Source organism: Thamnophis sirtalis, unplaced genomic scaffold (genome assembly GCF_051295495.1).
Source record: "Thamnophis sirtalis isolate CommonGarterSnake01/CBP01778 unplaced genomic scaffold, rThaSir2_p1.2 scaffold_1, whole genome shotgun sequence".
NCBI classification, from domain to species: Eukaryota; Metazoa; Chordata; class Lepidosauria; order Squamata; family Natricidae; genus Thamnophis; species Thamnophis sirtalis.
In genome coordinates this window covers 13,900,824-13,914,648 of record NW_028261381.1, presented here as the reverse complement: position 1 = coordinate 13,914,648, position 13,825 = coordinate 13,900,824, and the positions used below count along the sequence as shown (strand labels likewise).

Genomic DNA, 13,825 nt, shown 5'->3' with positions numbered 1-13,825 from the left:
AATATCTTCAATGAAAGTACTGAGACATAGAGAGGGGTTGGATAGAGTGTCTTTTGTCTTGCCCGGGTTAGGATTTCTTAAGCAAATCCATTTCGCTTTCAACATGAAGCCACGCCCACCCTGGCTTCGTATTGAAAGTGGAATGGGTTTGCTTAAAGTTGAGCAATTCGAGTTTGGGCAGCAAGAAATTTGCCTAGGACAATCCAGCTGCGGCGTCTTTGCCGTAACTTCCATGTGATTCCCCCACTTGCCATTTAAGATGTATAGAGGCTTTAAATATGGATATACAGGAGTGCAGAGCGAAATCGTTGAATTGCAAATGAGTTAGTCTGAGATGACTTCTGGAGAAAAGTGAGCAGAGTGGAGTGTACATTCTGTGTCAAATTTCCCTGTGCTGCCTTTTTTTTTTTTGATGATTAAATGTTCAAAAATTAAAGATATTTTTTATTTAAAAAACGCAACTTTTCGATCAGGTAGTGTATAGGCAAGTGATTAGAGTTTTCCGGCTTTTGTTCCCTCCTTGGGAGGTAAACCAATTTCATTTAAAAAAAAAACATAAGAACACCCTGTGTCAAATTTCCTATTTGAGCCGAGGCTGCTGTATTTTTTCGTGATTGGGGTACAATAGTTCCGGGCTCAGTTGAATACACCAGCTAACTGAAACCTAAGTAGAAATAATGCTTTGTTATTCATTTTGCCGATTGTATGAATTGCTTCGAAATACACTCAATGCATTTAAGAGCCAGTTTGGTGTAATGATTAAAAGGCACAAAAAAAGCCAGGTTGACGACCCTGGGTCAGTCTCTCAGCCCTGAGAAGCAGGCAAAAAGCAAACTGCTTCGGGAATATTGCAGGGATGTGTCGTCAATACACACCCACCCCAAAACATTTAAGTTAGAGTAAAGATGGAAAATACAAAAGGATTGCAAAAATGGGGTCCCCACAAGAAAGATAAGCAATTCGCCCAATACAAAGATACAATTATTCTCCAGATTTTATAGTTTGAATGTCATTCTTAAACAGCCTTTTTGATTTGCTGACTTCCTCCAAGCCCTCTGGTCCTAAATGCAATGCAAGTCTTAAAGCAAAAGAATCCAGATAAATTGCTCCTCTGATTCCAATCAATCACTCAATGGCGTGTAGAAGCTTTATATTCTGTGGCGCACATTGGATTTACTGGATGAGCAAAAAAAAAAAAATCAAGTAGTATACTGTATCAATTAGGATATGCGTTAATCTTGTTTTTAATAGATCTATGATCAAGGTAACAAGCCCCTCCTCCACTGGCTTTTTCTCATAAGTCCTTTTCGCACCTCGGGCTGCGTTTTCCGCCAGCTTCACTTCATTGGTTGCAATGCGTGCTCGTCATATCGCGCACCCAATCAAAACCAGAGTGGTCGTTCAATGGCTTCTGCTTCAAAGTCCCAAGGAGAAACAGACGAGAGTGGCAGGAGGGTGGACTTAAAATTGTACGTATGGCTACCAGAATTAAATAACCAGATTATAATATGTTACAGATTTTTAAGAACGGGTAGCGGGGCGGAAGCGTGTTTTGGGGAGGTTAGGTCTGAGGATAATCTAGAGCAGGAGTTTCGACTTGTGGACTTCAACTCCCAGAATTCCCGAGTCAGCCATGCTTGAGATCCCCAAACCATAAAGGATCCATCGTTCCCCAGCTCTCCATTATAGAGCAGGGGTCTCCAACCTTAGCAACTTGAAGCCTGGCGGACTTCAACTCCCAGAATTCCTCAGCCAGCTTTTGCCATGCTTAAAGTTGCCAAGGTTGGAGACCCCTGCTGTGAGGTGAGTTGGGCTGAGAGAGAGAGAGATTGACTGGCCCAAAGACACCCAGACTTAGGCTTTCATGGCGAAACTAGAATTTGGGGATCAGTTCATATTGCTGGGCTGGAGAATATAAAGAATATATAGAAAAAGAAGAGGGGGAATGCTCACCTATGTTGTGCCCAAAATTTGGCTCCCATAACGCATCTACATCACTCTGAAGGTGCAACATAATTTTATTAGCCTGTGGTCACTAAAACAATATTTCCTGGATTCCCAGCTAAAACTTGGCAGCATGTTGGCAGCCCTGAGCAAAGGCAGAATATACAATATACAGGCTTATACCGTACATACTGTAACTAGTGGCAATAGCTGTTATTAGTAACAGCCCGCTACATTGCAAAGGCAGGACAAAGGAAAAAGTAGACATGGTGTAAATTACAGTATGATATTCGAATGAGTAGGATAAACATATCTGGCTGGCCGTATTATTTATCCCTTCCAAATAGGGCAGGTGCCAGCTAGCCATACTACTAACTCTTTGGGATGTGGTCATTGAATAGTAACAATGTGGTTTCCTCAGCCACAGATTATAGCAATAGCAATAGTTAGACTTATATACCGCTTCATAGGGCTTTCAGCTCTCTCTAAGCGGTTTACAGAGTCAGCATATTGCCCCCAATAACAATCCGGGTCCTCATTTTACCCACCTCGGAAGGATGGAAGGCTGAGTCAACCTTGAGCCTAGTGGGATTTGAACAGCCAAACTGCTGAACTGCAGTCAGCTGAAGTAGCCTGCAGTGCTGCATTTAACCACTGCGCCACCTGCACATCCGTCCTCCTGGCACCTCTAGGGGTGAACTCAGCTTGTTGTGAATGTTTTCTTACCAGGCCCCCTCCAAACAGTTCATAAGAATTGGGATGGGGGGCATTTTGGAGGTTTGGTTGTGAAAGCATCTCAGATGCTTTTATCTCTACACCTATTCACAAAAAAATATGCAGCTTTCTCCTTTTACAGAGAGATTTTGCATTGGGTACTGGCTGTGAATGCAATTGGAGAATTACTCTGGTTTCTTGTTTTTCTTCAGGTCTTGAGATCCTGTCATCTTTAACCTGACAAAGGAGCAGTAAATGATTATATCTGCCACTGGAAAAGAACCTGGGCTGCTTCTGACCACTCAACAGGAGCAGATGTCAAGCCAAGCACTACTAAGGGAAGGAGGGGAAGGGTCAAAGTTGCCTGATAAAGAAGAGCTGAACAGAAAGGTCAGTGGAAAAACAATGAAATTAATAGAATGAGAGATACTAATATGGACAATTTACATCTGTAACTTCTAATGGTAGAATATTGATAAAATAGTACTAAAATCTGCTTTCAGGAGATTCAACGGAGTAACTTTCAGAAAGGAATCCTGTCTAGTGATACCCGCAGTTTAATAGCCCAGACTATGCTAAACACACAGGCTTCATTGGATTTGGGGCTTATATGCAGCCTAATGTAGTGCACTTTGTTGAAATAATAACTTCTCTTTGAAAAATATAATCGTCTTTTAAAAAGAACAATTTCCACTGAAGATGGAGATGCTTCTTTTAATATAGAAATTTAGTTTGGATTATATTGAATTTGACAAAAATGTACATGTTTTTGCTCCTTGCTGAAGCTGGAGTGCTAAATAGCTTCAATTCGGCATGTTGCAAAAATTATAGGTGAATGTAAAAAAAAATTGCTGGTGGGGGGGGAGAAATAGATTTGTCATATGAATCCATATGATGATAGTAAATGTCTTAAAATCTGAGCTTTAGAATTTATTTGTAATTATAGTGGATGCGATCTCTAACCCTAACAGTCCAAGTTTTCTTATTTACTGAATCATTTAACCACGTTTGGGATAGAAGTTTATGCGATACTATTTACTGACATGGCTTGAATGTATATTTTATCTGAACTGAATTCTGTGCTTCTACTCATCTGAGTACTGTGGGGAGTTTTTTTTAAAAAATAAAACAATTCAAAAATTTAAAACAGAAATTAAAACAAATGCTTGAATTATAAGGCAATTGAACGTTAAATGTCTGGTAAAAAGATGGGCTTTTAAATATTTTCTGAATGGAGTGGAGACTAAGCAAAAACTCCTGGAGAAGTAAATTCTGTAGGCTGCAAGTGATATAAAAGAATTGTTCTTGCCCATCAGATAGCTCAGTCTGTAATAGTAGGACCCTCTCTTACTTGCATGTTGGTTGACACTTCTGTGTGAAGATGCTACACAAGAGTTTCTAAATAGACATCACTGTCAGTTTTTATAATGGAATAAACTTGATGCATGTAAATAAGATATGTTTATTTTAGTTTTAAAAAGTATATTTATATATGTTAGGAAAATTTAAAAAGCTAATTTACAAATCATGCTTGGAAATCTTGGGCTTGTTTCTCGTGGAAGTGAGATCTTTTTCTATCATTTAATTTCAGATTAAAGAGCAAAAAATTGTAGTTGATGAAATTTCCAACTTGAAGAAGAACCGGGTAAGTGCCTATAACAGTCTTATAATAGATTATTCATAATTATAAAGGAATTTATAACTGATATGTGTACTTATTTGAGCATTATGCCAATATAGAATGAGCAGATGTAACTATGCTGACACTCTAAAATATATTATTTTATTAAGTTGGTTGAATTGCAATGGTCTTATATGATTTGGTAACAGGTTCTGATCCAATTCCATCTGCTCATCACCCATTTGTTGGTATTGTTACAGTATTCCATAAAGCTAATACTATATATATCTAGTGATAATGACTATTATTGATAAACCAGAATTAATCTGCTTGGAGCAGCAGTCAAAATAATACATAAATGTGTAAATCACAGTATGCAACATTGAGCACTTCCACATGTATGCATTCTTACAGCATAGCTTCTGTGCAAAACAGAAACCATACTGTAAAAAAATTAGCATTCGGTTGATATGAACATTTTGTTAAATTTCACATGTAAAGTGAGAATTTGTAAATCGATCTGTAATAAACACACTGTACCATGAAAGTCATATGCAAGGTGAATGCATTTTTAGATTACAAAGCTGTGAGTAGGAACTGATTTTTTTTTGGCAAATTCCTCTGAATACTATTTCCATGATTACAGAGGACAGTTAAACCTGTTACTAAAGGTTACTAAACAGAGAAAGGGGGTGGGGTAGGGTGGTGTGGGGGAGAGAGTCATATTTTTGATGTAATCCAGCTAGGAATTAATTTTTAACCTCAGAAAGGATGATGTATTGAGAATTTAACCCCCAAAAGTTGTATGGACCAGGACTACTTAATGTATGCCTACTATTGAGGATAACACAGAAATTATATCTGCTGCCAAATGTGGCTGGGATGGTAGCATCTTTGGAACCTTCTTTGCTTCTTTGAAACCACACTTGCATTGCTGTTATTCATTGGCTGGCAGTAGTCTTTTAGCTTCAATTGAAAATACTATTGCCTATGAAGCCCTATGCACTACAGCTATTGAGCTCAATAGAAACTGTTTTCATCACTATCATTGTCATGTTGTGCTCAAGCATCTAAGGAGGATCTGCTAAGGATCCTACATATATGGATATATAGACCAGGAAGCAGGCCTTCTCTTTTACATATTTTATAAAATGTGTTACACTCAGCAGTACATCTGGTCCCATTATTTCTGGCACTATGGAAAGTGGTAAAATATTTTGCAATGGCCTTTTGTTTCTTACCGTTTTCTACTACCCAATAGTTATGTTTAATGATTTTCAGATTTTGCTTTACTGTGAGAGATTGTGTATTTTCTTGGCATTTATTACTTATTTAGCACCCTAAACTGATACCATCTTAACAAGTGTCTAAAAAATGAAAGATAGATGATATTATATGATTCCAAAAATAGAGCTAGCTTGCAGATTTTTTTTAAAATGGGGAGTTTGAAGCAAGCTTTGTTTTGGTTGAAGAAGAGAATTTCACATCTGTTTCTATAGATTTTGTGCTTTCAATCTCAGTGGGAGATAACTCAGAAATGGAAAGGTAAAACTAGAAAAAGTCTTTAACGTTGAACCTTTTTAATTTGCAGAAAGTATACAGACAACAACCAAACAGCAACATATTCTTCCTAGCAGACAAAACTCAAACTCTCTCCGAATGCAAAAGTATGTTCCTCAGATATATTTATATTTTAGACATTTTAGAATATATCACTTAATATTAAATATTGTTCAGTGAGATGAATTGACATTTTTGTTTTCACACAGTGGGGTTGTAGTATAAAAGGTTGGCATTTTTGTATGCTCAATGGATTATTTTTATCTGAAGTGATAAAATCATGCTACATGTTCAGAAACATAATATGTGCATCAGAGGTGGGTTGCTACCGGTTCGGGCAAATCAGTAGTAGAAATTGGGACTGTGTTGCAAACCGGTAGGGACCGGTAGAGTCACGTATGCCGTTGCTGGCATGTTTTTAGTCATTTTCTAATGTTCTGTGCATGCGCAGAACAACTTACAGGCAACTGCGTATGCGCAAGCAACGTGCGGTGCATGCAAGCGAAGTAAGCAGTAACACCGGCAGCAACCTACCCCTGATGTGCATATGCAGGTAGTCTTCATTTAACAGTGGTAATTAAGACTGGAATTTTGATTGCTAAATAGTGCAGTCCTAAAACACAATTCTAAATATATTTAAAAAATAGTTCTGTAATAACTGGAAGGTGATGTATTGCTCATCCCTTCCCTTTGGGAATGATCCTCAGTTCTGTAATGCTACAGCAAAGAAGACTCTTTCCTTTATCACCATGTAACTATGGAAATACATATCCAAAAGCCTCCCTGAAAATCTTCAGGAACATATCTCGAGCTTTTTGGAACATGAAAGTTACATACTATTGTTTAAGTTAATAATGTTAATTAGGCAACTCCAGAACTCAGTATAATAACTTTCCATCTACCTACACAGTTGTAATTCTGTCAATTTGATTTTGAGCTAATTGAGGATATCGCAATCAAGGTTATAGATCAAAATTTTAATTACCGTATATTTGTTTGGCATTTACATGGAACCAAAAGATTAATGTTTAAGTAGACTAAAAAAATCAGCTAAATAATATATAACGGGGGGATGTTTCATTATTAAATATGGTTTTTATACAGATAAGGATCTGATATTTTATTTCAGTTATACATGAGGCAGTAAATATTCTGAAGGGAGTTACTGTCATTAAAAAAGGACTGCTTTCAAACATTTGAATTAAATAGTAGTACATTATCTCTAGGGAGAGTTTATTTCATAAGCCATGTTGACAGTTTGTTCCAGTAATAATGCTTTTTCTTACAGCTATATTTTCCATGTCTATCAAAGGCAGTGACAGTGAAGAAGACTTCTTCCATTCTGTGCTTTGGTTGAGGTGTCCCTGAATAACTGACCAGATCAATGGTCTCGCTAGGGAGTGAAACATATCCAGCTGATATTTGTTCGTGCACTGGATTAGTATAATTGAAAGGACTGTAAGGCAGATTCTTATGTATGGATTATGGTAAACGTGTACACTGGAGATGCATTGAACTTAATTGTATTTGTATTTATAAGCTACTTTAAATATTTGCATGATTCTCTACACCTTTTAATTAATACGTTAAAAGCAAGATATTCTCTCCCCCCCCCCCCAGTTACTTTAGATGAACTAAAGAAGGCTCATCAAGAAATAGAGAACCCAGAAAAGACCAAGACCAAGAAATAAATAAGTCCAGTACAAGTTTACAATGTGTGGAATTTGCTGTGTGATCAGCTTATCTGCTTATGCCCCTGGAAGTAGCATCTTGGAAGAAGATATCCTAAATAATCTTAAAAGAAGGGGGCCCGATAGAAGCCAACAACTGGAAAAGGCTGTATTTCATATTCCATATTGGTGCTTATTTTCTGGCCATGTACTTCATTTAAGGGGGCCAATGACTTCACAGCCATTGGAAGACTCTGGTAATATATTCCTTTGGAATGGAGAAATCTTCAGTGGGATTTCTATGGAAAGGGAAGAGAATGACACTCAAGTTATTTTTCGCCGTCTCTGCTCTTGCAATAGTGACTCTGATTTTTTGTCAGCCCTGTCCTCCGTTCAAGGTCCATGGTCTTTCATTTTTTATCAGGCATCCAGGCATTGCTTATGGTTTGGCAGGGACTATTTTGGCCGTCGAAGTCTGCTGTGGCAGTTTAATAAAGAGGATAATGCTGTTCTTGCACTGAGTTCTGTTAGTTCTGCCTCTCATCATCCGTGGCTGGAAGTTCCAGCATCAGGGATTTTTCAGATGAATCTGCAGGATTGTGTTGCTCATAAATCTATTACTTTAATGTTGCATCCTTGGAGATTTCCTCCCAGACAAAATGTAGTTGGAGAAGTAGCCCCTGGAGATTTAAGCATGGTTTCTAAATCTTTACCTGCTTATGTGTCTCTTGTGATGAAGATATCCACTTCTTTGATAGCTCCTGTCATTCCTTTAAATAAGGAATTTTCTGACATGACAGTAGAATCCCAATCATTTAGTTTTCCCTCGACTATAGCCGATGTGGAAGTTCTTCAAAAATTTCTTACAGAGCCTCACAGGAAGGAAAGAGTCCATCAGTTTATTGATGTATTGAGTAGAGCTGTAAAGAAACGGGTTTTATGCCTAATGAGAAACAGTCATCCAATCAGAGAAGAAACATCAGAGAAAGACCTGAAGAAATCGTATATTGCCATACTTTTTTCTGGTGGCCTTGATTCCATGATGATAGCTGCCCTTGCTGACAGGTATGTCCCCTTGGAGGAACCAATTGATCTTCTCAACGTGGCCTTTGAAGTTACAGGCCAAGGTACCCAACACAATTCCATTAAGAAATACAGCAAAGACAAGAAACAATTTCCCCCTTGTCAGGAATGTTTAAATGTCAAGAATACTGCGACCAGTGACTCTTCTTCTTTTAATGCTCCTGATAGAATTACTGGCAAGGCAGGATTAGAAGAATTAAAGATAATTAATCCTTCAAGAACTTGGAATTTTGTGGAAATCAACGTTACGCTCGAGGATTTAAAAGCAATGAGAGTGAAACATATAAGACACTTAATTTATCCACTGGATACTGTTTTGGATGACAGTATAGGTTGTGCCGTATGGTTTGCTTCCAGAGGAGAGGGTCTGCTTACCAATCAGGGAGCCGTTCAACCATATAAAAGCCCTGCAAAGGTATGAAATTATTGACCATCTCCATTTTTTCAATTCAAATTGCATAAAACTGTTTAAACTCCATAACTGGCATTATAAGCCTAATGCTACTTAATAGGGACTAATCTCATTGGTGTCTAATGGTACCAATCTCCAACATACTAAAACTCACACTACACACAGCTTACACACTACATGCATAACCCCATAACTGTAAAATTAAGAGTGTTTTGTGGTAAAATAATGCTACCAATGATGAAAGAGGTTTAGAGAATGTTTGTAGTATACAAGGAAGTAGATACATGCAGCTACATTGAATTTAGCATTGGAAATTGTGGCAGAGAAACAAAAAAAAAGTCCATTTTGGGCCCATACTATTATGCACAATTTGCTTTTTAAGTTTACAATTTTAATTTCTTTTGTTATATTTCTTGATGATCAGGCTTAAAAAACAAATCCTTTCTTTTTTGCTTTTTTGTATTAAGGAAGTCTTAGTAAATATTTTTCATTGTGGCTTTTATATAGCCATGCTACATCTTGTAGCTATGGCTAGATTTTCATCCATTAAACAACTTGTATAAATTGGATTCTCCATTGTAAATTACTTTTAGATTTATTTGGAATATAATGATGATGTCTGTGTTAGTATTCTCTGCTCATTACAGGTGGTATTTCTATATTCATTACAGGTTGTCCTTACAGGAATTGGAGCAGATGAACAACTTGCAGGGTATTCCAGGCACCGAGTTTGCTTCAAAAAAAGTGGTTTTGAGGGTTTGACTGAAGAATTAAGAATGGAACTAAGTCGTATTTCTTCTAGGAATCTGGGTCGAGATGATAGAGTTATTGGAGATCATGGCAAAGAAGCTAGGTAAGCAGGTGTGCAACAGATAAGTCTGTCCTTGACTGGACATATTAAAATTCAGATAATAATAAGGAATAAAGGCAGCAAAATCTAATAGATAAATGGGAGAAACAGTTCACATGTTATGGTAAAAAAAGGCAGAGTCTACTTTCAAAAGTCCTTTTTTGTCATGCATAATACAATATTTTCTCCTGGTAGATAATATCCAAGTTCAATAGCATTTTTAACTATTAATTCAGTACTAATAATTGCCATATCAGAAAAAAAAAATGTTTGGAATGGGAATCCAACTTCACAAACATATCCATGAGATTTGTTTGTGAAGTTCTTACAGATGTGAACTATGATGCATTTCTCTCTTGGGGTGGAGGAGAACATAGAACAATATTTAATATTTTTTATCATCGATTTTCTTTTCTTTATGCAAACAAACTCAGTGGCTCAGATCCAAGAAATTCTGTGAAATAGCATTAGCAAAAGAGTGCTGAGACTAAAGTAGCATTATCCGGGTCCTTAAGGAGGCTTTTCATTAAAAAAAAAAAAAACAACAACACACCTGTTGAAATGGGTGATTATAAAAATAAATTTACAATATTTCAATGTATTGTAAGCAGATTACAGATTAACAGAGTTGGAAGGGACCTTGTAGGTCATCTAGTCCAATCCCTCGCCCAAGCAGGAGACCCTACACCATTTCTGACAAATGGCAGTCCATTATCTTCTTGAAAGCTTCCAGTGATGGAAGCTCCCACAACTTCTGAAGACAAGCTGTTCCATTGGTTGATTGCTCTCACTGTCAGAAAATTTCTCCTTATTTCCAGGTTGAATCTCCCCTTGTTCAATTTCCATTCATTATTCCTTGTCTGGCCTTCAGATACTTTGGAAAATAGGTTGACTCTATGGGAATCTATGGGAATCTATATAGGAATCTATGGCAGCTCCTCAAATATTGGAAGACTGCTATCATGTCTCTTCTCTTCACTAGAATAGCCATGCCCAGTTCATTGTATGTTTTAGCCTCCAGTCCCCTAATCACCCTGGTTGCTCTTCTCTGCACTTTTTCTAGAGTCTCAACATCTTTTTTTATAGGGTGGTGACCAAAACTGGATGCAGTACTCTAGGTGTAGTCTAACTAAGGCTTTATAGAGTGGTATTAATACCTAATTTGATCTTGATTGTATCCCTCTGTTAATGCAATTTAGGGTTGCATTGGCTTTTTTGGCTGCCACCGCACATTGTTAGCTCATATTTAATTGGTTGTCCACTAAGACTCTTAAGATCCCTCTCTCTGTTACTGCTATTAAGCCTGGTTTCACCCAGTCTATATGTGTACTTTTGGTTTTTCTTGCCTACTCTAAGTGTAAGACTTTACTTTTCTCTACATTGATCTGGACTAAAGCATTGAAATTAACTATAGTTGTTATAGTATTCAGGATCGTAGCTGCCAACCGTGGCATGACAAAACCGCGAAGCCCTTATCCGCGGAGACATAAGCGCGTCGCTAAAGCCGCGACGTCATCATTGCGCGTCATCACCGCCGCGGCAACAGAAGGGCGCTTTAAAACGGTGCCGCAGCAGAAAGCCGATTTCCATTAAGGTAAGGGTTAGGATTAGGTTTAGGAGTTTGTTTTAGGGTTAGGGTTAGGTTTAGGGTACTGAGTGCTTGGGAATGCGCGGATTTGCCCTCCGTGATTATGTCTTCGCGGTAGGGTCCCGTTTTTCCTTAGCGCTTTGAACGGTGCGAATTAGTCTTCGCGCTTATATCTCCGCGGATAAGGGCTTCGCGGATTTGTGGTGGAACCGCTGCCAACAGTTTTGCACTAATGCCTTTTTGTACACGAATGTATTAAAAATGGGCCTTTTTTAAAAAATATACAATTAATTTATCAAACAGTTCATTAAAGAAAGCTTTGTTTACATTTGTTTATAAAACTTGATTTTATCTTTCTTGCTATAATTTTCCCTTTCAGATTTCCCTTTCTTGATGAAAAGGTTGTGTCATTTCTTAACTCGCTTCCTGTATGGGAAAAAGCAAACTTGGCTCTACCTCGTGGGATCGGAGAGAAATTGCTCTTGCGTCTAGTAGCTGCTGAGCTTGGTTTGACGGCCTCTGCTGTTTTGCCAAAACGGGCCATGCAATTTGGTTCTCGAATTGCAAAAATGGAAAATACCAGTGAAAAGGCATCGGACAAATGTACAAGACTTCAGACAGCTTCAAGAGAATAATTTTAGATATATAGATATATATAGTCCACAGCTACTTTTTCAAGAGATATATTTTTTTGCTTAACAAACTTCAAAGACCTTGGATACAGTTACACTAGGATAGGATTCTGCACATTTAATTGGAAATAAACACCAGAGTCTTTCTATTATTTCTTAAAATGTTATACATAGGAGCAGAGGCTTCCCATTGAGGTAAGAATTATAGAAATAATCACTAAAATAAGTGTTATAGTTACATCATAACTATTTGGATTACCTGCAATAAATTTTATCCTATATGTTTTTGTCACAGATTTATTTATTAATATATTGGATGCTAGTCAAAGAAATGTTAATCAAAACAGTTTCTTTGCTTGTTGAGGTTCCACAATAGAAACTTGAAGCTACTCAAGGGATTAAGAGTTAGTGGCCCTCAACTCTCAGTAGGAATAAAGAACTGGGATATATTGTAATATTTTATTTATGATTTATTTGTAATACTATATTCCTACTCAGATCCAATACCCAGACAGTCATATATTAGCAAAACAATCTGTTGTTTTGTTTCTCTAAATAAAATAAAATAGAGAGGGCTGAAAGCCCTATGAAGCGGTATATAAGTCAAATAAATAAATAAATAAAATATTCATAAAATATTCATGGTACAAAAACTGTCTCTAACCCTATACAGATTGCTGTTATTCTGTATCTGGATAAGAAACATAAAAGACATAATGGCATGTTTGTAAGCTACAATCCACTTTACCATTTAGTAGACTTTTCTCTTACGCTTAGGTTTTTTAAATGATGCTAACTTTTATTTAATTCAATAACAATTCAGTAATTTTATTTAATTCAATAACAATAGAGGAATTCAAACTACAAAGAGCAATGCTTTTGTCATTTTTATTCTCATTGTTTATTTTCATTGTCTATCCAGTATTCAGCAGTAGAGTCCTCAGAATCCCAGCTATTGTTTTGAGAGAATGTTTATCAATGGATAGTTCTAAATCTGTTAGTTTTTTTTTTTTTTACTCTTCCTTTTTGGATTGTAAATGAAATTTTAATGTATAAAAATCTCATGCATCTTTTATCTCGTGTCTTTGACAAAGTGCGACCGCTAGGTATTTCTTATCTGTTCCAGATAAGAACAAAGTAATGAACAACAATATGTGATGCCAGCTCTGTAGCAATCTATTTGGTCATCTTGAAGGTGCCCGTATTTTGTTTTTCTAAAAAACCTTATGCCACATGCTACTACTGAGAAAGCTCAGCGCTCTTTGCTCCCCAAAAACTGTAAATTCACCAATAGTAGGAATTCTTTTACTGTTCTATGGTATCCATAGTGACAGCCCTTCCTTTCTACTCCCTTCTTCACCATGTAATAGCTGAGGATGTGAGCTGGAGGCTCTCTAGTCTTGGGACAAAAGGCAAGCCTGTCACTTATTCATAGATTTATAGATGCGTAGATTTGTGTTTCAGTCACCTTGCTTATCTGGGATTGAATTTCCGGAGACCTACCGTATTAGAATTCTTCTCTTTTTCTGGTCTCTGATAGTTTTATTCCCTGATTTGGCAGAGGTAACCTTTAAATGGTTAGGTGCCTTACTGCTTTTTCTCTTTTCAGTCAGGATGCTTAAAGAACATGAAGAAAGTAGGTTTCTCTTTTCACCCTCCTCCCTTCCCTCAGGCTGAAGTAAAAACGTTATGTAAAAATGTTTGACGACTTCTAATCAGACCAAGGACTGAAGGAATGGCTTGACTATGGT

General features: G+C 37.2%; 1 protein-coding gene across 3 annotated transcripts; it reads left to right on the top strand.

Annotated features, from left to right (window-relative positions):
* Nucleotides 1–182: 182 nt before the first annotated feature.
* Nucleotides 183–13,144, top strand: ASNSD1 (asparagine synthetase domain containing 1). Of its 3 annotated transcripts, XM_087707937.1 has the most exons (8): nucleotides 183–351; nucleotides 1,252–1,469; nucleotides 2,871–3,048; nucleotides 4,250–4,303; nucleotides 5,871–5,946; nucleotides 7,460–9,007; nucleotides 9,676–9,857; nucleotides 11,822–13,144. In XM_087707937.1, the coding sequence occupies exons 6-8, from the start codon at nucleotides 7,553–7,555 to the stop codon at nucleotides 12,075–12,077; spliced, it is 1,893 nt and encodes a 630-aa protein (XP_087564063.1). In that variant the 5' UTR covers nucleotides 183–351; nucleotides 1,252–1,469; nucleotides 2,871–3,048; nucleotides 4,250–4,303; nucleotides 5,871–5,946; nucleotides 7,460–7,552; the 3' UTR covers nucleotides 12,078–13,144. The 3 variants fall into 3 exon arrangements, with proteins under 3 accessions (XP_087564063.1, XP_087564076.1, XP_087564070.1); XM_087707950.1 differs by lacking the exon at nucleotides 1,252–1,469; XM_087707944.1 differs by lacking the exons at nucleotides 183–351; nucleotides 1,252–1,469 and adding an exon at nucleotides 1,829–2,005.
* Nucleotides 13,145–13,825: the final 681 nt, after the last annotated feature.

What these genes read in the sequence shown, in the direction of transcription:
- ASNSD1 (XM_087707950.1), top strand. Translation starts at nt 7,553, where the DNA reads ATGTGTGGAATTTGCTGTGTGATCAGCTTATCTGCTTATGCCCCTGGA. An exon ending in CATATAAAAGCCCTGCAAAG is followed by an intron (nt 9,008 to 9,675) that starts GTATGAAATTAT and finishes TATTCATTACAG; the next exon opens with GTTGTCCTTACAGGAATTGG. An exon ending in GATCATGGCAAAGAAGCTAG is followed by an intron (nt 9,858 to 11,821) that starts GTAAGCAGGTGT and finishes TTTCCCTTTCAG; the next exon opens with ATTTCCCTTTCTTGATGAAA.